Below are 23,197 nucleotides of genomic sequence, written 5' to 3'. Positions count from 1 at the left end.
TTGTAATATAGTTTGAAATTAGGAAGTGTGATGCCTCCAGCTTTGTTCTTCTTGCTCAAAATTGCTTTGGCTATTTGGGGTCTTTTGTAGTCCCATATGAATTTTATGACTTTGTGTAAAAAAATAGCATTGGGATTTTGATAGGAATTGCATTAATCTGTAGATTGTTTTGGGTATTATGGATGGTTTAACAATATTAATTCTTTTAATCCATGAACATGGGATATCTTTTAAATTATTTGTATATGTTTTAATTTCTTTCATCAATATTTTATAGTTTTCAGTGTATAGTTCTTTCACTGCCTTGATTAACTTATTCCTAAGTATGAGAATACATTTTTTAATTCATATGTTAACTACTACAGTAATGTTTTATATGTCTAAGTGCTGAACATGCACAATATAAAATTAAAAAATTCTTTTTGGTGAAGTTAAATTTGTGGTTACAGTAGGAAGACACTAAATCTGCAGCAGCATTCCTTGTGATTATTACTAATTTTTAATGACCTTTTCAGCATTCTGGGGCTGTGCTTGAAAAAGAAAGGTTGAAGGGGGAAGATCAGGGTAGCTACCCTCTTTCTCCCTTTCAGAGGAAATGGATTGAGCCCATGGGTACCCACCAGATTGAGAGGGTTAGGGGTGTGGAGGCATTATGCACTCAGGTTAATTTCCTTATACCGCTTGTCAGGTTAGAGGGAGAAGGGGGAAAAGTCAGATCATCACTATACATACCTGGATTTAGGGGAAAACTCTGGAGCTTCAAGAGGAAGTTCTAAAAGTTGAAGTCAATTTATGGTACTGCCTTGGTCTTAGGCTTGGCGTATTACTTCCAAGTCCATACTTTCTCTTTCCCCAACTGGGACATGTGGTTGATAACAGGAGGAATAGCTGAAGTAGGGGCCACTCTGGAAAACCTGTAACTCACTTCTCAAGGTCCAGACACCTTGTTTCCTTCTGTTACTTATAGAGTGAAGTTAGTCTATACTAAACTGATTAATACTTGTATGGTTTCTTTTGGGAAGAAAAACGGTTATGGAGAAATCCAAGAACAGAAAATATTAAAAGCCAGATATCACAGAAAATGTGTGCTCAACTCATCCTTATCTTTTGTGGGGGATGCAAAGTAGGAAATAAAAAATAGTAAGGTCTCTGGATAAGGTGACAAAGGGGACACTATTCTTGGTTTCTATGGAATACATGGTAAATCCACTGAATAATATCAACACCTTAACTGTGTGGTTGGAGAACCCAACGCTGGCCTAAATGTATGGGCTCAGCTTCATACAGATTTTGTTTCTATTCATGTGTTTGACCTGGGGCTAGATACATCATCTTTGCGTGCAAATATTTCTGAATCCCTAAAGTGAGGTTAATAATAGTTACTTGCTTCATACTGCTGTTGAGAATCTTATGAGATACATATAAGAGACTTAGCGTGGTGCCTGATACACAGTAAATACTCAGTAAGTTTTATCTAGTATTATTAAGGCACTTTAAAGTTGACAGACATTTCACTTAGCGACCCTTCCAACGTGGAGAACCAGGGCAGGGGAGAGAATTGCAGGAGCCTTAATCTGTAAGAGGTGGAGCGGGAGAAAAATGCATTCAGTACAACTGCAGGCAGAGGCACAGCCAGCAGCTGGAGGGCACGGTGAGGCCTGTGCACGGGACTGTGGCACAGGGGAGTGCAGGAGACCCTCCTCCCTCCAGGGCACGCTCAAACCCCAGACAGTTATGGCTTTCAAGTACTCAGCTAGTCTTCTAAATTAACGCTAGCATTCAAGTATACTGGTTTGAGGCAAAGGATTAGCCTGCCCGTGGCAACAACACGCGCGCCTAGCCGGGCGCGCGCGCGCGCGCTCTCTCTCTCTCTCTCTCTCTCTCTCTCTCTCTCTCTCTCTCTCACACACACACACACACACACACACACACACACACGCCCGTGTGGCTCCTCCATGTGCGGGTATGGTTCTCAGAGGTTTACGTGCACCAGCTCACTCAAAGGCATCGCTGTCCTGGGAAGTAGGTGCACTTCACGTCCCCTTTCTGTAAGACCCTGAAAAGGTCAGGCAGCGGGCGAGGGGTGGGCTCGACCAGCACCCGCACCCACACCCACCGCAACAGCAAAGGACGCCGGAAGCCGCGGGCTGTGGACAGGGGGCTTGAGTGGCAGGTCAACCCCGCATCTCCAGAACGAGGCGCGCAGTGCGAAGCAGAACATTCTAGAACGTCCAAGCGCAGCCGAGGGGGCGGGGAGAGCCTCGGATCGGCCGCAACCCCGCCCGGAGGAGCGCGGCCGCCCAGAAGCTTCCTCCCGGCGGGGAGTCGCGGGCGAGAAGCGCGTGCACGGAGGAGACCGCACAGCAACGCACGCGCACACGGGGGCGCACGCTTGTTCGCCGCCCAGGATGAGAGGGAAGGCATGGAAAGTTCCAGCTGGTTCGAGAACCATAGGTAGCTGGCGCGGCGGCGGCGGCGGTGGCGGAGGTAACGGCAGGAACCGCAACAGCAGCAGCAGCAGCGACAAGACTTGAGGGGGCGTGGTGTTTCCGTGGGCCGTTCGCGGCCGAGCCCACAGTGCTGTCTCTGCGCCATCACTGCAGGACCGGCGGCCCCAGCGGAGAACGGCTCGCCGCTGCGGGCTGGGCTGTCGAGGGGCCGTGGTGGCGGCCGCCTTAAGAAGGGGGCGTGGTCTGGCGCGCGGGGGGCGTGGCGCGCAGTCTGCGCAGCTGCCAGAGCCTTTAAGCCTGTGCTCGCAGGGCTAGAGCTTGCTTTCGCCGCCCGGCAGCCTTCCGGCCCACCGCCTCTCCCGACCCGAGAGCCGGCTCGGTCCGGAACCGCGCGTCGTACGTTAGGGCATGCCCCGCTACGAGCTGGCTTTGATCCTAAAAGCCATGCAGCGGGTAAGTGACCTTCCCCTGAGAACCCGCCTTCCTGTACGGGCGCCCTACAGCCTCTAGGCCGCCGCCCCTCGCCCTTCCCGCGTGGCCGGGAGGAGGCTGGGGTCGGGGTCGCGGGCGGGCGTCCGCACTGAGGGACGCGCGTGGACTTGCCGGCTCGGCGAGGCCGCGTGCGCGCGGGAGGTGGGGGTGTGCCCGCGCGGGAGCGCGGCGGCGGGAGGGTGTGCCTCGTACGCGGCCGGCCGGCGGGGGGCGGGTGGGACAGGGGGAGGAGGACGGGCGGGCGGGAAGTGGGGTTCTCTGGAAGGTCCACGGGAGGACACGCGCGAGCGCCCGGCCTCGCGCCCGTCGTCGCGAAGCTGCCTTGTGTCCGGCCCCGCCGCCGCCGCCGCCCGCTCCGCCTCCGCCGCCCGCGCTGCAGCCCGCCACCCGCCACCACTCTAGCGCCTGCCGGCCGCCCCGGAACCGTCCGCGCTCAATAAAACCTTCTCCAAAGCGTGTTGTGCAGTTATCTACCGCTATAACCGCTCTCACGCTAAAACATCTTTGACTTCTTTTTTTCTGACTTCAGCGACAATTCTGCTCCCGGTGCCCTTTTGCCCAGTTCCATTCATCCCCGTTGTGACATTTTTTGCGCCTTGCGGAAGAAACTTTTCTACCCTGCTTTTGATTGATCTTGAGGTAGGGGATTTCAGGTCTGGAGGTACGATGAGCGGCACCTGCAGCCCGTTCACACAGGTGACGGTGTGGCCGAGGACGGGGGCCCGCGCGCGGCCTGGAGGCAGCTCTTCGTCCTCGGTGCTGGGTCAGTTATTCCTCAAGCCGCTGCTGAAATCCCCATTCTTCCGTGAGTTCGGTAACGTAGAGTGTGGTGTATGGTGTATGGTGTATGCTTCCTCCCTCCCCCCCCCCCCCCCAGGTATAATAAAATAATACATTTGAACTTTGGAAGCGTAGAAATCTGGGCACATTTTGTTGGCTCAATTTTGAGGAGTAGCTCTTACGAGGTTTGGTTGAAATTAATTAAGCCTGGGTCATGGTCCAGGCTCTTTAGAAAAAGTAACAAGAACAGTTAGGAGATGGTTACATTCTTTGCACATTGTGAAGTAGAAAAGGACACCAGTGACTCTGGGTCAGAGATCTAGCGGGTCTATTCAGGCATGCCATTGTGTCCCCAAGCTTGATATCCTAGAATTTGGCAGAAAATAAGATGATGATGTTTATTTAGCCCCTGGAGTATTCCTCGTTTCCTGGTCCAGCCCCCCCCCCCCCCACACACACACACACATTGCTTGAAAGTGTATAGGAACAATGAAAAACACATTATTGTAAAGGAAACATTTTTAATTACAAGCCCTCCCTTTTAACTGTGCGTTTTAGGACATGGCATAAAATCTGGGAAATGCAGTTACCAAATTTCTTTTGTTTTACTTTGTGTTAAGGAGGAAACAGGTGACCATGGAAGAGTCAGGGTATAGGCATATTTTCATAACCCTTTGAAATGAGAACTTCATACTCTTTGTCTTTACCATAGCTGCCAAGTATCAATACATTGGTTAACAAGACTGCAAGTGTATCAGATGCACTTTCTTTACCACGCTGTTTTTTTTAGACCAGTTTTTTTTTTTTGAGGGGGGTATTGCTCCTTTATGTAGATCATACATTTTTTACCCTAGTTTAGATAAGCCATTAATTATTACTTAGTTAAAATAATCGGTACCTTCCTTGAAATCCTCGCAGGAGGGAAGGAAGGAAAAAAACCTTAGCGGATAATCGTGGCCAACTTCTCCCTGGAGGAGGAGGCCCCCAAGGCTACAGATAGGACCTTGTAACAACAGTGAACTTGTGTATAAGAGTACCTTGACCTAAAATAAAGTAAGATTAAACAACAAAAAACTGATTTTTCCACAAAACTTATTTTTAAGAAGGTTAAAATGTTTAAAAAAGGCTTGCTGGTTTTGAACAATTTTGCTTGCTTTCAATTTAGGAGAATAGAATTCTAAAAATAGGATCAATACTTGGGGGGGAAATTAAAGTTAACACTATATTAACTTTTTGCAAAATGCCACTGAACTGGTACACCTTTTGGAGGCCTAGAAACCTCAAGTTTTAATCTATAGCAGTTTGTGGTCCTGCCACAAGAGGCCTGTTGTAGCTCCTCCATTTGAAGTTGCATCTTTTTTATATTTTTAGATTCTGAAATGCATACCTCTTACATTATACCCCTCTGAAGTAATGGCTTATTCCCCACCACCCTTCCCCAGATCATTTTTGTGTCTTGGAATGGAGGAAATGCTATGGTAGAAAGTCTTAAGAGCAGAAATGTAAGTTGAGAGACTGGTTTTCCCAGCCTTTTCTTGGATTCCCAGAGGTGTTTTTCTGGGGTACTCTATAAGGAAAGTTCTATAAGAGCATACCATGTCTCTTGGAGTGTATTACTCCTCTCTCCCCCATTGTTTTATTTCCTTTGACATCTAGCTGGACTCTTTAAAATTGAGCATACATACAAGAGTTTGTAAATTTAAAGTGTAGATAATGTGTTGAGGTTCTCAACATCTCTGTGTTAAGAGACTCAACATTGTAGCAGTCACTTGTGGGAGTCTCCATTGAGAGATTTCAGGTTGTAGTACAGAGAAGAGTCCTTATTGAACTCTACAATTGTGTGTTAATCAGTCATTTAGAAATTTATGCCTTTTTCAGTACTACCTTTTTTCAGTTTGCAGTTGGGAGTTGAGTGTCTTTGTTGTCCTTTCTTCCACCTCTGTATTTGTGAATGTGGAGATCATTTCCTCCCGAGGAGAAATTTGCCAGTGCTCTTTAGCTTGAATTTAATTTTAATGTGTGGATATAAAAAAATTGTTTTCTCTCAACATTTAATTTAGCATGAAAAGTAAGTAAAAGTTGGGTTAAATTCTGAAATTGGACACAGTAAAGGAAAGGATGTTGGGAAATAGGCCTTTAAAGATAATGGCTAAATCCCTTTGAAAAGATGGTTGCTTAGACCAATCTTAGACCAAATTTATAGAGAAGTCTCCAGGAAAAATAGTTTTGAGAGTATTGTTACACCTGTTTGTATCAGATAGTATCAAACTTGTTTTATCAAGTGTGGAAGGACATAGCTCCAGCGGGAAGAACACAGGCTGCAGGTTTCAAGGGAGTCTCAGCTCAGCATTTGGAAGAACTTTTCTAACTGGGAAAGAAATGGAGCTCCTGTGAGAAGGCTACTTCTTTCTCCACCCTGTTCTCTTGCAATGGGAAGGTTCAGGCAGATAGCGGAGAGATCATGTATTTGTTGGATGAGGATCTTTTTCTTGAGAGTCTGAGGAAATCATTGATGCCCTTTTATTTCACTTTGAAATTATATTTTAAAGATTGGTATTTATTTTCAGTTGGGTAAAAGACCAAATTGCCAATACATGAATGATAAAGCCACCTACTGTGTAGAGAAAAGCTATGTAAACTAGACAATTTTTACACTTGGGATGGGTTCAGGAAGAGGAATTTTGAGGTAAAAAAAGATTTATGCAGGGCATTTATATTCTTTGCTTGCTTAGTTTAGGAACACTGTAATTATTATGTTTTTCCAGAGTTGACGTATTTAGAATTGTGAAAAGCCTGGGAAAATACTTTTTCCTGAAACCTTCTCAAGCTATTTACACGAAGAATTAAAGGTTAATAGTTAAAATAATAACTAGCTTAATTACTAAATGAGTGCATGTGTGTACAGTAAAATAGCACTCATATATCTTCTAGTATATATTTTCTTAGTTGGAATAAAAGCCAGATATCTGTTTTGGAAATCTTAAATTCTTTAAAACATTTCACAAATTATGTTTAATATCTCTTGTTTTTTAGTTTTATTGATAAGCAGATTATATCTTAAGTTATAAGATAATTAGTTGAAATAGTTTTTGTAGGCAGTTTTATGACATCATCTGAGTTTAATTTACCACCTGGGTTTTATAAGTTTAGAAATCAGAGAGTAGTGGTTCCTAAAATTTAGAAAGCAGTAAGTTTTCTGATTGGCGAAGAGTTACTTTTCTTTTTCTGCACTCAAGGGTTTTTGATTAGAGAAGCTGTTTTATATTTGTTCTAAAGTTGTAGCCAAGTTAGGATCTTCTGAAAGCAGTAACTACAAAATGTTTGCATTTTAGGCACCTTTTGGGGAGGCATCGGGGTGCTATTGAACTCAGATATGGTATTTTGCCTTGCTTGGTACCATTTGATGACTAGACAGTGGTGACATTTCTGCTCTCAGGTGGTGGCAGACTAAAATAAAGTTCAGATGGAAACATCTTTGTTCCAGCTGTCAGACAGCTTTGTCTCCCCCCCCCCCCCCCCACGGGCCCTCCTTGAACAACTTAGCTTGTATCTTTAATAATCACCCTTTGTGTTTTTGTCTACTTGAAACCAAGACAACTTAAAAAAGTTACCCAGTAATGAAAGACTTGAGCTTTGTGGACAATGTTATACTTTAATTTGTTTGGCATTAAAGTTTTCTTGGGTTACAGCTTATTGCCGCAGCAAGTGATTGAAGAAGGAGTCCTGTTCCTGCCCCTGAGCTACAGCTAAGTGACAAGGAGTGGCTTGGGGGTAAGGAGTCCTTCCTCACCAGACATGGTTTGTATTTATGAAGAATGACTGTCACAAGGTGACATTCTGCAATAAGTTTTTTTTCTTAAATATTTTTTATGACTCACACGTTCAGTACTAATGTTTATAGGTTTTTTAAAATCTAGGTATTTATGTGTAGACTTGTTAATGAGTCTTCTCAGCTTTAGATTATATAATCACTTTAAAGAAAACTAAGTTTGAAAGAAATGAGGGACAAATTCTAAAGTATTTTTCATCCAGTGCCTTTGCTGTGTAATTTTTTTGTTCATGATAAGAAATACCTCTTTAGTGGAAGGCAGCATTCTTAAGCAACAGGAGTACTAATCTCTTAGGAGAATCAAATTTAAGAAACTTACTCAAATTTAATGAATGTTTGGTAAGTTAATTTATCTAAAGGAGAAATACCCTCAGAAATTTGGAAAGGGATAGTGACTCCAGTTCTCTTGTCGCTGTAGAGTCTGGCAAACTGGCTCATAGGCCACACCTAACTGGCTACCTGTATTTGTGTGGCCTGTGAGCTGAGAAAGGATTTTACATTTTTAAATAGTTGAGGGGGGGATAAAAATATTTCATACATGAAAATTATGTGAAATTCAAATGTCAGAGTCCATAAATAGAAGTGTCTGGAACATTACCCTGTTCATTTGTTTATATTTACCCTCTGATCCTTTATGGAAATTTGCTGACCCTGATTTAGAGAATACTGATAAAATTTCCCAGGATCGACGTTTTATCTTACGGTGCTGTTTTCTGACACGTTTTGATTCCTTCCTTTCCGTCCTCTTCATGTGTACTATACCTTTCACTTTCATGTGGATAACTTGCCTTTCTTGGTAACAAGCTCAGAATTCTGGCATTTTGTATTTTACCCATGTTGGTTATAGCCTCCTGGGTGTCACCTTGGAACTACAAACTCAATGTAGTTCACATTTAATGAGTTGTTTACCCAGAACTTGTCTTATTTTTGTTTATGGGTTTTCTGTCTCCTGTCACCTGGAGCTGAACAAATCCCAGTTTTTGTGTTCTTGACTCTTAATCCCAGATAGTCTCTTCTCTGCCCTGGGTGATCACTAATATTTCTTGCTTGATTCTGGCAGTTTCTTTGCTGGTCTCTAACATACTGCTGAGGGCTTAATGCCTGTAAATATGCTTCTTGGAGTGCAAAAATATATGTTCTTAAGATACTTTTAAAGAATTAAGTTGTGCATTTTTAACAAGAAAATAGCATTGTATAATGGCACCTTTCTGATTATTTCATTGCCTTCATATATCGATTGTGCCACTGTTGCTGAATTACATACAGCACACCTCTTTTTTAAAAAAGGCATTCAGATGAATTCTGGCATCCAAGGCCATCTCTGATAGTACTCCAACCTTTTTTCTTTTAACTTCTCTCTAAATTTCTAACTCTGTACCAAGTAAACAGCTGCTGTCACTCCCATAAATACCATTCTTATTTTCTTGGGTGCTTGTGTCATACTACTTCACTTGGAATGCCCTCACTTTCCACATTACCCTGTCATCTCCATTTTAACTTGTTTGATACATTAAACAACTGTTGAAGAAAGACCTACACTTTTGGGGTACACACTATAATCTTTCCTTTGGACTTGCATGGTGTTTTTCTGTGTCTTATCACATGAATTGCTCTTTCTTTGTATTATAGTTAATTGGTAAATGTTTATTTCCTTTGATAGATTATAAATTCTTGAGGGTCAAATCTTGTTTCAGTTCTGTCCTTTGCTCTTCTTTGCACATAGGTCAATGCTCACTTAACTGCCTTATAAGGATTACTCTTATTTCTTTAAAACAGTTCTTGGATATGATAGCATGCTGACCTCTGTGCTTTCAAGCTAGAACACTTTGCTTGCACTGGGTGAGTTGTATGCTTGCCAGAAGTTGTGTTGGCGTCAAATACTATTTCATGGCAAGTAATCTTGTTTTTACAATAATAATTTAAATATGTCAACTGTTAAAATGAATGCAACCCCCGAAAACCAAGTTGGATTCTTTGGAAAGAGTTGATAAAGGTGAGTCACCAAAATAATAGCTCTAAAATTAGATGTGGCTGCAACAAGTAAAAGCTGGAGAGGATGAATAGCAGTAGTCCAGGAGGGCTCTGTATGAATACTGCTTAACAAGGATTTCTTTAAGTTTTCCACTATAATGAAATTGAAAATGGAAGTTGTAGATGATGGATATTTATAGATGTGGTGTAGATTGAGCAGATGGAACGTCACTCATCAAGGAACTTCGCACCATTGCTCCCATTCTCCAAGTGCTTTGACCCCATATTAAGATTGGCAAATGAATGTGCATTTATGTGTTAAACTTAAGTAAAATGTTTAAGGTACGTATGTGTTATTTTTTGACTTTCCACTTTAGCTTTAATCCTTTTCCCTATTTTTGGATAAGGTTGTTTTGGATATGAAGGCTTCTGCTTCATTAATTGCTCTAATTTTTGTTATCCTAAATGAATAGGATAACACAAGATCCTGAATGAAGATTCTGGTTATGTTATGTTGGAAAACAGAACTAGCATGGGATCCCAGAAAGAGCTTTAGAGACAGATCACAACCTCATTTTGGTTCCTGGCACCTGCCTCCTCGGGATTGTAACCTGTTTGGATCCTAATTTTCTCATCTATAAAATGGCAGCATTCCCTGAGTTGGAGAATCTATGAGGAGAAAGTGGTAATGTGACATTGGAGGTAGTAGGTGTACAGTATGTCAGTAAAGTTAGCTTTGTGATCTCAGGCAAGTTAATGAACTTTATTGCCTAGTTTTCAATTCACACTTTATTGTTGAACAAACTCCTGAAGATCAATTTCTTTTATGTAAGTTATTTTATCAGAATCCTCAAGATTGAGTCAAACCCAAACCCGTAAAGAGTCCTTCCTCAAGTATTTGAATTCCTGAACACGAGCCATTCTGGCAAGCTTTTGCATCTATCCGATGGAGAGTGTGTGAGGGATCCTGTGAACTTTGCCAACTTAGAAGGACCTCTTTGTCAGATAGGGTATCATTTATTCAGCAGCCATGAGCCTTTGCCAGGCACTGCTGGGACTCCTCGAGCCACACTGTTTGCAGCTAGTTTTTCTCTCTTTTATCCTGCCTTCTATAACTAAGAGTTAAATGTGTTTTTCAGGCAGAAAGGTTGGAAAAAAGAAAAGAATAGAGGAAATCTAAAGAAAAAGAATTATACAATCTAGATAGGCTAAGGGATAAGGTGATTAGAGGTAGCTGTGGGAAAAATAGTATTTTAACTTCAGTAAATGATTGATTGCCAGTTCAATTGCTAGAGCTCTAAGGATGAGCACTTTACAGTAGATTCAACAGATGGAGCAGATAATATAACTGGTTTGATTTCTGCTGTAACCTGTTTTTTCAATTAATATTTTACTTTTCATTTTTGATGCAGCAATGTATTATAAAAATGACATTTTTCCTTTTAATTTTAAGAGATTTGTTTCATTCCTTTCGGTACAGATTTATTTTTACAAAGGAATTAAAACAGTATTTTACATTATAGCACATGTTGTTGGAATGTGTTTATTTCATTAACATGCTTAATTGATTTTTTTAGTAATTGTCTTTTAAACCAAGAGTACCTGCGATCCAACAAGTCCAAAATAAAACCTTCAGTTTTTGATGTGTACTTAACTGTCATTCCTTTAAATCCAACTTTATTTCAGACTTAATTTGTGACATGTTTTACAACTGATTATTTTATTCTGAAGCTGTGTAGTGGGATATTGGATGGTAGGGTATTGAGCACCATGTGAAGCAGACTTGAGAAATGTGTGTGTGTAGGCGTATAATGGATGAAGAAACAAGAGTGTGACCAAGAAGAATAGTAATGCTGGTAACTTGGAATCATTTTTATTCTCTATGGGAGATGGAAGGTGAAGTGTAATGTATTTATGAGTTAATAAAAGCTATTTAATGAAATTGCCTAAGAAATAGATTGTGTTAAATTCTTTTTAACTGTTGTGTTGTAAACTGGGTAAGTATGAATGTTTGTCATCGGCCTTAGATTACTTTGTCATATTGTGCAGTGTTTTAATTCAAGGTGGAAAGTGTTGGGTGGTTGTGGCTGAAGGAAGTGTGTGTGTGTGTGTGTGTGTGTGTGAAAGGTGTATGTGTGTCCACCTGTGTCACACATGTGCTGATTCTTACTGCTACAGTCTATTATTGCCATGGAGAGTGTGGGCCTGGTTTTGCCAGCTCTTTTTCTGTTCTTTTCTAACCAAGAACTCCAGATTTTATAGGAAATCTGATTTTTAAGATGGTGGCAACTAAAAAATATGGACCAAATGAAATGTATTTGTTGGTTAGGTATAGCTACTATTTTGTAACTTCTAATTTAGATGACTGGTTTTAGGCATTCTTTAAAGATGTCCTTCATTGTCTTTAGACCTCTTGAAGTGTGACAATGTAAACTGTTGGACTTACACTTTCTCTTTGGATGTCTTCATGATCGTAACAACCTATTAGAGGTTTGAAATGCTGCTTCTGGGCAAAAATGGCTTGGTCTATAAAATGACATTGTTTTGCTCAGGTATATCAGTGCAGTTCACATTAATTTTTATGACCTACGGTCTTGGAAAAAAGTTAGGTGCTCTTCTAGACAGGGTATAGAACAAGAGGATGACAAAATATTTTTGTTTTTGACCAGTCTTCATGTTTTTATAGAATGCAAGCCAAGCTATTACCTTGACAGACTCCCATTTTGTTTTTCTCACTTTTGCACTTGCACTGCAGATAAAGTAACAGCAGATCACAAATAAAAAACTCAGGGCCAGTTCTTGTTACATTTCAAGGGTATAATTAATTTGTTCTGTCCTGTAGGTCCTCCCCCATCTCATTTTTACGTGATTACAGTTCCCTAGTAAAGGGAACCCTGCCCACTTGGGATACGTTAGTAGAGGCTGGTGTGGACTAAGAGCTTAAAATGAAATTGCAAAGGAAAACGTGTACCTGACAAAACATCTTCACCTGGAATGCCCATGCTCATAAACTGGCATCTGCCTGCTTCTGCCCCAAAATGAATTCCTGGTTTTGTCTTTGTTTAGATGTAAGTTTTTAAAGCATTCTCTTTGACTTACCCTGGTTGTTAAAATGCTTTAACTTTGTCAGGTGGAGAATCCCAAGTATAGCTGTAACAGCCAAACTTCAGCATGAAAAAATCCTCCCGGTAGTGATAGCTGTGCCTGGATATCAGGTGCTGGGGAGCTCCTTGTGAGGGGGAACCCATGTGCAGTCTTTGCTTCTGAAGTCCCGGACGTCTGCTGTGTTTCCAGTTTGTTTTCAGATGCCCTATGTGAAAATTATGAATATAAAATATTACTGATTTAGATTCAGATTTAAAAGTGTTTAATGAAAAGCTAAATTTGGGGGTAGGATCTTTGCCAGGGAAATGTTACAGGAAAGGTATATTTTGGTGTCCTTTTTAAACAGTGCTTGAACATATAAGTAAATAACGCGACCCAGTAGTAGGCTGTTTTGATGGCTACTCTTGCCCCTGCACTACTTACTTCCTATTAGCATTTCTTTGAGAAAGCAATTGTTTGAAGTATGCTGTTTTGCAAACCTTAGAAACCAAGTTTCCATCGAAGAGATTTTATAAATGAAAAGTATAAAATTGCACTGTAGCACACTGCTGGTTTGTAGGCGTTTGAGCCAGAGTTCAAAAAGCAGTCTCAAACTCAAAGCTATACTTTTGGTCACTGTATCTGGAAAAAAGAGTGTATGCTACAGGTAGTACAGTTCAAGTCCCTGTAGATGGAAGGGACTACTGTACATGGATTTTGAGTGCCTGCTAGGTGCCAGCACTAGCATGTGTTTGGGAAATGTAGGGGTTACTGGGACAGGAGCAGGAACAAGGGCTAAGGCCTTGGAGTGGTAGTTACATTAACTTGCATTCTGTTCAGCAGGCTTCGTTTTATATGTCCATCTGCAGGCCTTTCCTGAAAGAATTGATGGGGCATGGGAATAGTTAAGTGCTGAATTTTTTTCCACATGACTTTTTATGTAGTAATTTATTTTGATGATGTTGCCTTGAGGTATATGAATTTCCTATTTTGTGTAAGAATTAAGACACAGACCTGGATGTACATGAAAGTAAATAGTTTGGTGCTCTCCTGTCACCCAGTTAAACAGTTAATTGACATTTACCAATCTTGTTTCATCTTCACTTCCTCCCATTTTTTGCTCAATTATTTTATTTTTTATTTTTTTATTTTTTACAGTGACGGAGAGAGTCAGAGGGATAGAGAGGAACGGAGAGAGACGAGAAGCATCAATTACTAGTTTTTCGTTGCGACACCTTAGTTCATTGATTGCTTTCTCATATGTACCTTGACCATTGGGGCTTCAGCAGACCGAGTAACCCCGTGCTCAAGCCAGAGACCTTGGGTCCAAGCTGGTGAGCTTTGCTCAAACCAGATGAGCCCGCACTCAAGCTGGCGACCTCGGGGTCTCGAACCTGGGTCCTCTGCATCCCAGTCTGACGCTGTATCCACTGTGCCACCACCCAGTCAGGCTTGCTGAATTACTTTATACGTTTTTAACTTTATCTTAAAATTTTTAACCTGTAAAAACATTACAGGAACAGTTCAGTTAATACTTTCATGTTTTTTGCTTGGATCACTAATTGTTTGAATTATCCATATTTGCTCTATTTTTACCTGCACCATTTGAAAGTTGCAAGTATCTTGACATGCCTTTTTTTTTTTTTTTTAGGAATAAAGGCCTTCTTCCTAACTAAAACAACCATTACACTGAAATTTGACATTGGTTCAATGCTATCATAATGTTCAATTTATGTTCAAGTTTATCATTATTCCAGTAGTTTTTTAATCCAGTATTTAATGGAGGATCATGCATCTTGTTGTTTGGCCTGCTTGGTTTAGAACAGTTCTGAAGCATTGTCATTACTGATGGTGGCACTTTGAAAAGGGTCGGTGCCCACTGGTCTGCATAATCCCTCAATTTGGTTAAATATTATTGACAACTCTTACAAAGGGGATGTCAATGTATCATCCGGAGGCATGTTAGTTTGTCCCACTTGTTGACTTCAGGCAGTCATTTAATTTCGGTGACATCCCGTAGATTGCTCCATTGTAAATGTACCTTTTTTCCTTTTGTAATCAGTAAGTGATTTATGGAGTGATAAGCTTGAGATAGGATACTTTTTTTCTACAAGTTTTTATTGGTTTTAGCATCTATTGGTGATTCTGAGTCAGTTATTGCTGGTTTACTTTAAAGCAAATGCCAGATACAAAATTTCACCTGTAAATATTTAGTATGTGTCTAAAAGATAAGGCCTTTTTAAAAGACAAGCATATTGCTTTTATACAATCGTTAACATCTAGTCCATGTTCATATTCCCTAATTATCTCAGTTGTTTCTTCATAGTTGGTTTGCTTGAATCTGAACCCAAACAAGGTTCAGATTGATGGCTTCTCTAAGTCTTACTCTGTACAGTAGTGCGCCATATAGTGACATTTTGGTCAGCCATAGACTAAATTACACGGCAGTGGTACACCATACAGCCTGGGTATGGAGTAGGCTGCACCGTGTAAATTTGTGTAAGTGTCTCTATGAGAATGCATTGTTAAACAACTTTGTCATTTTGTAATCATTTCTCCAAACCTCTCATCCTTAAATGGTGCATGACTGCAATAGCTCCCCTCCCTTTCTCCTTTCCTGAATTTGGTTAATCATTTCCTCGAGCTTTATTCTTCTGTTCTTGGTATTTTCTGTAAATTAGGTAGAAAAAATTGATTAGATTTTGTTGTTTTGTAAGAATATATAAATGTTCCTGGGTATGACAGTCCATCAAGAGGCACATGTATGTGCCTTTAAGAAATTAACTAAGACACTAAGATTAATTTTTGATGTGTGCAGGTACTGCCATCCATCCATTCTACAGTCCTCCATCAACCTTTCACAGAAGGGTCCTAGTATCCATTGTAATTGTGACTTACATTCATCCATTAGGGAGTACAAAGTGTGATTTTCTAATTACATCATTCCATCTGTATTGATTAGCTAGATTTTTTCTGACTTGTGTTTATTTCTTTTTTATGTATATCGTTCTGGAGAGTTTTGAAAAGGATATTCATCTTCACAGAGGATGTTTCTTTCCTTAGTGATCCTGTAATATGTTTTCAATTTTAATGTCTGTAAGTTGGGGGTAATTATCATGCCTACCACGTGGGGTTTTTGTGAGGATTAGATAAGCTGGTACATGTAGTGTAAAAATCGTGCCTGGCACTACTGTTGGTAAATGGTAATTATTAAAGTAACTTTGTGTCTGTGGGAACATTGAACTCCTCAAATGTAGTGAGTGGCAAGGTAGAGAAGGGAGAGGTTCTTCCCCAGTCAACACCAGCAGGATACTTTGACTTATCTAGAGTGAGCTGAAGGGAAGTGCTGCTTGCTCAGACTGATCTGTCATCCTGACTGCCTGGCAATGACCATAATAAACAACAGCACTTGGGTGAGGAAGTTCTGTGCATACCACTGCACATTGTGAAGTGGATGTTGATGTTGCAGTGGTAAAATCTGAAGCACATTCTGAAATGGTAAGTACAGTGGAGGGAAGTGGGATGTTGGGATGAGATGATGGCTTCAGATACAGACTTTTATTTGAACGAAGGGCATTCTTGCCTAGTTTGATTTGCCTTACTGTCATACCACATACCCTTAGAGCAGCAGTTCTCAACCTGTGGGTCGTGACCCCAGCGGGGGCCGAACGACCAAAACACAGGGGTCGCCTAAAGCCATCGGAAATTGGTGACCCCTGTGTTTTGGTCCTTCCGCCCCCGTCGGGGTCGCGACCCACAGGTTGAGAACCGCTGCCTTAGAGCGATTTGAACTCCTGATCACTTTGGTAGGGGAGGAAATGCTCTACTGATTGGCTTTTTAATTTGCCATCTCTTAACTGCTTTAAAAAGAAACTTTTGATGATTGTGTAGGATATTGGAAGTTCAGCACTATTGTTCAGATACTGGGTTTAGTTTTCTCAGCTGTGAGCATTGTGCACAAGACCATGTTCTAGACACAGACCACATCAGTGAGCAACAGAGACAATCTGTGTCCTCATGGAGTTTTGTCCTCATTACGTTTTGGTAGTGAGAAGACCATAAACATGAGTTTTGTGGAATGTTTAGATACAGGGGTAGTCAACCTTTTTATACCTACCACCCACTTTTTTTATCTCTGTTAGTAGTAAAATTTTCTAACTGCCCACCGGTTCCACGGTAATGGTGATTTATAAAGTAGGGAAGTAACTTTACTTTATAAAATTTATAAAGCAGAGTTACAGCAAGTTAAAGCATATAATAATAATTACTTGCCAAGTACTTTATGTCGGATTTTCGCTGTTTGGCAGAATAAATCTTTATAAAACAACTTACTATAGTTAAATCTATCTTTTTATTTATACTTTGGTTGCTCCACTACCGCCCACCATGTAAGCTGGAGTGCCCGCTAGTGGGCGATAGGGACTAGGTTGACTACCGCTGGTTTAGAAGGTGTTGAATGCTATGGAAAAAAAGCAGGGTAAGGAAGAATTGAGATGATTAGGGAAGTTACTTTTGAGCAAAGATGTAAATGAAACAGTCAATATCATAGCCCTGAGGCATGTTAGGTACAGTGTCTGTTGTGAATTAATGAGTGGCAGCTGCCTTAGGCCCTGAGGGTGTGTTAGGTACATTGTGCTTTGTGAATTACACTAACGAATTACACTAACGGGTGACAGCTTGCCCTGTTAATGTGTGTAGTAGGCCGAGGGCCAAAGCTTTGGGGACAGGTTAAGAGGCTACTGTATGGTGATTTGATCAAGGGTGCTAACAGTTGAGATGATAAGTCAAGGGTCCCCAGACTACAGCGCAGCCCCACATGCGGCCCCCTGAGTCCAATCATCGGCCTGCCGCACTTCCAGATGGGGCACCTCTTTCATTGGTGGTCAGTGAGAGGAGCATAGTTCCCATTGAAATACTGGTCAGTTTGTTGATTTAAATTTACTTGTTCTTTATTTTAAATATTGTATTCCCGTTTTTTCTTTTTTTACTTTAAAATAAGATATGTGCAGTGTGCATAGGGATTTGTTCATAGTTTTTTTTATAGTCCGGCCCTCCAGTGGTCTGATGGACAGTGAACTGGCCCCCTGTGTAAAAGTTTGGGGACCCCTGTGATAAGTGATCTGATTCTGGATATATTTTTGAGGTAGAGCCAGCAGGGCAAGGATTGATTATGAGGTGAGAGAGAAGGTGAGCAAACTGTTCAAGGATGATTGATACTTGGCTTGAGCAACAGTGAGGATGGAATTGCCATTCACTGAAATGAGGAAGACTGAGGATAGAACAAGTTTCAGGGGTGCAAGCCAAATTATTTATACTCCCAGACAACACTTTGTTCAATAAGAACAGTGGTCCATAGATTTTACTATGGAAACTGGTCTGTGGATCATATATTGGCTATTCTTTTAAGCTAATGTCTTAAAGATGTGAGAGTTGGCAGTGAAGGCAGATTGGCTTGGAAAGATTTGCATAGCCCATGGTAACAGGTGTAAAAGAGACCTTGAGACTTCATTTCTTACTAAGAAAGAATGAAGGCCAAAGCCTTGGACTTGGATGGTAAGAATCTGAGTAAGTCCTGCTTTTCATAGCTGACTCTGTATGTTCACTTGCCTAAGAAGCCTGTACCTGGGACTCTTTTTGTTTTGAATCTCTACTTTTCTCCATACCTTATATCTATTTACATATCCTCATACATAAATACTTGAGTTGAATATTATCCTATGTGCTGCATATAGTCTATTTTGTTAACAGTGTTCTTTTCATTGAAGGTAGTATTGTTTTGTGGTTAAGAACAGAAGCAATTTAAACAGATGCAAGTTCCACTGCTGTCATAAACACAGATCCCTGCATCCTGATGCAGGTTATATGACCTCCTGGTTTAGTTTTCTCAGCTGTGAAATGATCATAATTGAATTTATCCCATGATTGTTGTGAGGATTAAAGTAATGCACACAACACAGTACCTACAAGGTGTTAGGGCTTAGGTCCATAAGTGTCAGGTTTTAACTTTTCATGTTCATTATTTATAACCAGTCTTTTACAAAGTCTCCACATTAAGAGTTAACACAAATGTTTAGTCATTGGGATTATATGATAAAGGTATCAGCATGCTATTGCTTTGCTTTTCATCTCTCAAAAAAATAGAGTTTGATCCACATTCATGATCCAGTATCATCACATAAAAGTAGCTTCAAAGTTGGCTTCACACCCATAAGGTCTTCATTCTCTGAGACTTCTTTAAAAACAAACAAAAACCCACCAAATACAGTAAGCCAAACTTCTAGTTAATAGGAGCAGGTTAAAATGAATATATCTTGGGGAATGTGTTTATGTGTATGACATGGAAAATGTGGTTGTTTCTGAACTTTTCTAGGTGAGTTCATTTTACTTGAAGAAATGGTTTACTTGAGAAACCATTCTTTCTAACTGTTCCCTCCCCTCCTATATGAGACTACTGATAGAACTGTCCTATTTGGTGGAGGGCTAGAGACCAGGGGGACTTAAATCCCTCCTGTATGCCACACAGGGACTAGAAATCCTCAGAATACAGTTTGACTGTCACTTGATTTCTATAAGGGTTTCTTATGTTTCTTGGGTACTCTTAAAAACTTGAGTAGTTGAAGTTGTAGGTATAATAGAAGTGCTGTCAGAGAGACGTAAGGGCAGACTAAATGTTTTAGGGACTCTTCTATCATGGTTACCCATAGTGTTGTCTTCGGCTCCATTTGTAATTTAAAATTGAGTGGAATTCATATCAGTTGTAATTGGAACACTCATTTGGCTTTGGTGTCACTGATAAACCACTGCCAAGATTACAGAAGTGAAACATAGGAAAAGTCCATAAGTAGAATTTTATAACAGTTTAATTTTTAAAAAAAATTTTACTTGAATAAATTGATGTAAATAGGAACTAATAGTTGATGAGGTACCTCTTCAAAAGTATTTGTGAGAGAACTGTATGTTTAATACATTATTTTATCTAGTACTTCTGTCTGTGAAGATCCTAGTATGCCTGGCATGTAGTTGAGAGTTTAATTTGAAAGAAGCCGATACCATCATTTTCAGTCTTTACAAGTTGAAGGTAAAATGACATTTATTGAGCCACCTGCCTGTTGTATTGGGCAATATTATGTGCTTTGTACGTGTTAATTATTCCTTATTAAACCATTAGGAGCTAGGTGGTTTTATTTTACAAGTGAGACAGTTGAGGCTCATAAATTGTTATATCCTAAGTCTTGCAGTTAGGAAGTGACAGAGTTGGACCACCAGCTCTTCAGGCACAAGTTTTCTTGACTATGTCACCGACTCACGTAAGTTTTTAGAGGTGTTAGACCAGGGGTCCCCAAACTACGGCCCGCGAGCCACATGCGGCCCCCTGAGGCCATTTATCCGGCCCCTGCTGCACTTCCGGAAGGGGCACCTCTTTCATTGGTGGTCAATGAAAGGAGCACATTGACCATCTCATTAGCCAAAAGCAGGCCCATAGTTCCCATTGAAATACTGGTCAGTTTCTTAATTTAAATTTACTTGTTTTTTATTTTAAATATTGTATTTGTTCCCGTTTTGTTTTTTTACTTTAAAATAAGATATGTGCAGTGTGCATAGGGATTTGTTCATAGTTTTTTTTATAGTCCGGCCCTCCAACAGTCTGAGGGACAGTGAACTGGCCCCCTGTGTAAAAAGTTTGGGGACCCCTGTGTTAGTTCTTAAATTACCTAGTTGGTAAAGTGAATATATTTCATTGGGTCAGAATATGAACAAGACTTGGCAAGCCTGTTTTTGACAGTGCTGGCCTGGACCTGTTGAGATTGCTTTGAGTGTGTGATTTTTAAATCCACTCAAAGCTAAAAATATAGTTGTTTGGTCACTTTGAGGTCACTGTTTACTAGCCTTTGCTAGCACATGTGCCTCAGTGAACTTATGACTTGGAGCCCTGATGGCTTCAGGGTTTTTTCTTGTTCTCTGTTTGGTTTATAAGACAGGTGGTTTTCTTTGTAGAAGAGTGGCCATACGGCCTGGGTTTTACAAATTGTCCCAGAATAGTATACTAGTTTGGAAGATAAATTAAATGGTTGACCTAGATATATTAGAAGAAAGATGTTGGATTTGGTCATTTTACCTATAATTTGATCATTACCTGAAGGAGTTTGATGATATTTAAATTTGGTATTACCTGTTTTTCTAGTTGTTCAAACACAGTAAATAAATGCATTTCACTGTTTGGATTAGTTCTTCATTTGTAATTTAATTCATCCAAGTACCTGAAAGAGTACCAAAATTGTATTCCAATTTTATAGAAAATACCTGTAAAACATTACTTCCTGAGAAGGAAACCCTTCCTTTGGGGGTGTGCTGCGTCAAAACCTCTGCTGGAGAACTAACTCTCTTCTGTCCATTGCCAGTAGGGGACCACTTCTTTATACAGTCTACAAATATTACTCTTGTTATAGAAATAATTGTTTTCTTAAAAATGTTGTAAGGAACTAACCAACATACTTAGTAATGCCTATTGTCCCACACCTCTCACTCACTTGAATTGTGAACCGGCTGAGTCTTAGAAAAGTAAATAAATAAATAAATAAGGTTCATTTTAGTTGAAGAAAAAATTTCCCATGTATATTCTTGCTGAAAATAAAGGTACTCTGGACAGTGTTCATTGTACAGTTGGCCCTCTGTATCCACAGGTTTTGCATTTACAGGTTTCAACCAATTGCAGATTGAAAATATTTTGGGGGAAAACTACCCCAGGAAGTTTCAGCCACAAAACTTGAGTTTGCCATGTGCTGAGCACTATGCTGAAGGAAGGTACACCCTGTGCTAATGTTGGTTACATGGAAATACTAGGCCATTTGACATGAGGGTCTTATACTTTGGATTTGGGTGTCCATAGGTGTCCTGGAACAACCTTGGAATAACTTTTTTGTTGTAGAAATGTTTGTTGCTGTAAAAGGAAGAGGAAAATATATAAAACTTATGTTTTATTTTGAATCATTTTTAAGGAATGTGCAGTTTGTCTCCTGAAGATCTGAAGTTCAAGGCTGTGATACTCTTCATGATTAGAATGTGAGATGTTACAGTATTTTTACATTTTTCTACAAACTAAATTGACCTATTTTTGGTTTTGTTTTCCTTTTCCAGTCTTTAACAGGTGCCAGTCTTTGGATTTTTTTTTTTTAATTGGAAAGCTCTTAAACCTGCCCACAGACGGGAGTGGTACGCAGATGGGGACTTGCAGGCAATGCTATTGAAGAGTTTGAGGAGGCTAGGCAGGAGGCGTTAACTCAGCCTTTAGCTGGTGTTTCACCACCCCCAGCTACTCTTCTGTGGGCAGACATCTTTTCTTTCTATCTTACCCTTTCTTGAGAAGTTAGACGTTAGATCTAGTATGGGAATTCACTTAGTGTGAGCTTTCTTCAGGGAGCAGAATAATGCTTAGATATGACTTGATAAATCATTTTGACAATGAAAAACATTGTTACTGATATTAGCGGAGCTTCATAGTGGTCAGGGAAGGAAATGCTTATTTTGTTTCTAAGTTTTTTGTTCTCTGAACAAAAAGGAGCTGGAAATCCTGCCTAAAGTTAAATGCTCTACCTAATTAGGTTAATAGGTCTAATTCCTAAAGCTGCCTAGATAGAAATATCTTAATCCCATCTTTATGCCATTCTGTAGTATGAAACACTACAATAATTATGCAAAGAAAAATGATAAAAATCCTTTCTTCTAAAAGCTGCTCTAACACACCTCACCTCACCTCCAAACAAAAAAACCTTCTGGGTTTTTGTCCCTTCTTGTGGAAACAGACTACTACTACTCAATGTCTACTACTGCCATTGAGAAGAGTGACACCTGAAAGGGCCCTCTAACCAGTCAGCTAGGCTTATCTGTAAGTTGAAACTTGAGGCCATGGGTATGGCTTGGATGTTGGACAGCAGGGACAGTTCTGTTTGAAGGCAGGATTTCATAACTCCAGCGACAGTTTCCATTGTAATTAAGGACCTGACCCTTACACTGAAACATTTAAGGTACCCTTCCAAATAATTAATGTTTATTGCTCATCTGATTACACTTTATTAAAAATTTACGTGGTTCTTTCTAAAAAATATCCAAGAATATATTTTAAAAACTAGGAAGTTTTTTTGGGGAAAAATGAACATAGAAATCTGACCACCTTCAGGATCCGGCAAGTGTGAAGTGATACCGGTCCTGCTTTTAGTGTACTTTCGGCTTTTGTCTATGGCAGTTTATTTATGCCCTTTATTGTTGACGCTGGATTTTAGGAGCAAGGATTTCTATTATTTTTCTTTGTATAATTATTGTAGTGCTTTATACTTAAAAAAAAAAAGGCATAAAGATGGGATTAAGATGTTCCTATCTAGGCAGCTTTAAGAATTAAGCCTATTAACCTAATTTGGCGGGGCATTTAACTTTAGGCAGTATTTCCAATGAAAGGTGTGTTTTTTAGTTTTTCATACTATGTCCATGTTGAACAGTTTTGAGAAGAGATAGCTTTAGTATTATTTGTAGGACTCAAGTTTGTTACTAATTTTTAAAGAAAAAAGCCTAGATTCATCAAAAAGTGTGTTTTGTCAAG

General features: G+C 40.2%; 2 protein-coding genes across 3 annotated transcripts in view; both read left to right on the top strand.

Moving 5' to 3' along the window:
* The first annotated feature begins 2,764 nt into the window (after positions 1-2,764).
* Positions 2,765-23,197, top strand: part of MRPS6 (mitochondrial ribosomal protein S6) — a 72,750-nt gene continuing 52,317 nt past the window's right edge. The window contains exon 1 of the mRNA XM_066370277.1: positions 2,765-2,903. Within this exon, the coding sequence (XP_066226374.1) occupies positions 2,859-2,903 (45 nt within the window). The 5' untranslated portion in view covers positions 2,765-2,858. The remainder of the gene's footprint in view (positions 2,904-23,197) is intronic.
* The window catches only part of SLC5A3 (solute carrier family 5 member 3), a 31,979-nt gene continuing 11,554 nt past the window's right edge, over positions 2,773-23,197 (top strand). The window contains exon 1 of one of the 2 annotated variants that reach the window (XM_066370275.1): positions 2,773-2,903. The gene's annotated coding sequence lies outside the window, so the exon portion shown is untranslated. Of the gene's footprint in view, positions 2,904-21,621; positions 21,667-23,197 lie in introns of those variants that run through there. The other variant, XM_066370276.1, reaches the window with a different exon arrangement.

The sequence above is a fragment of the Saccopteryx leptura genome, chromosome 2, assembly GCF_036850995.1.
Source record: "Saccopteryx leptura isolate mSacLep1 chromosome 2, mSacLep1_pri_phased_curated, whole genome shotgun sequence".
Taxonomy (NCBI): domain Eukaryota; kingdom Metazoa; phylum Chordata; class Mammalia; order Chiroptera; family Emballonuridae; genus Saccopteryx; species Saccopteryx leptura.
The sequence above is the reverse complement of the archived record's forward strand: the minus strand, read 5'-3'. Positions and strand labels throughout refer to the sequence as shown.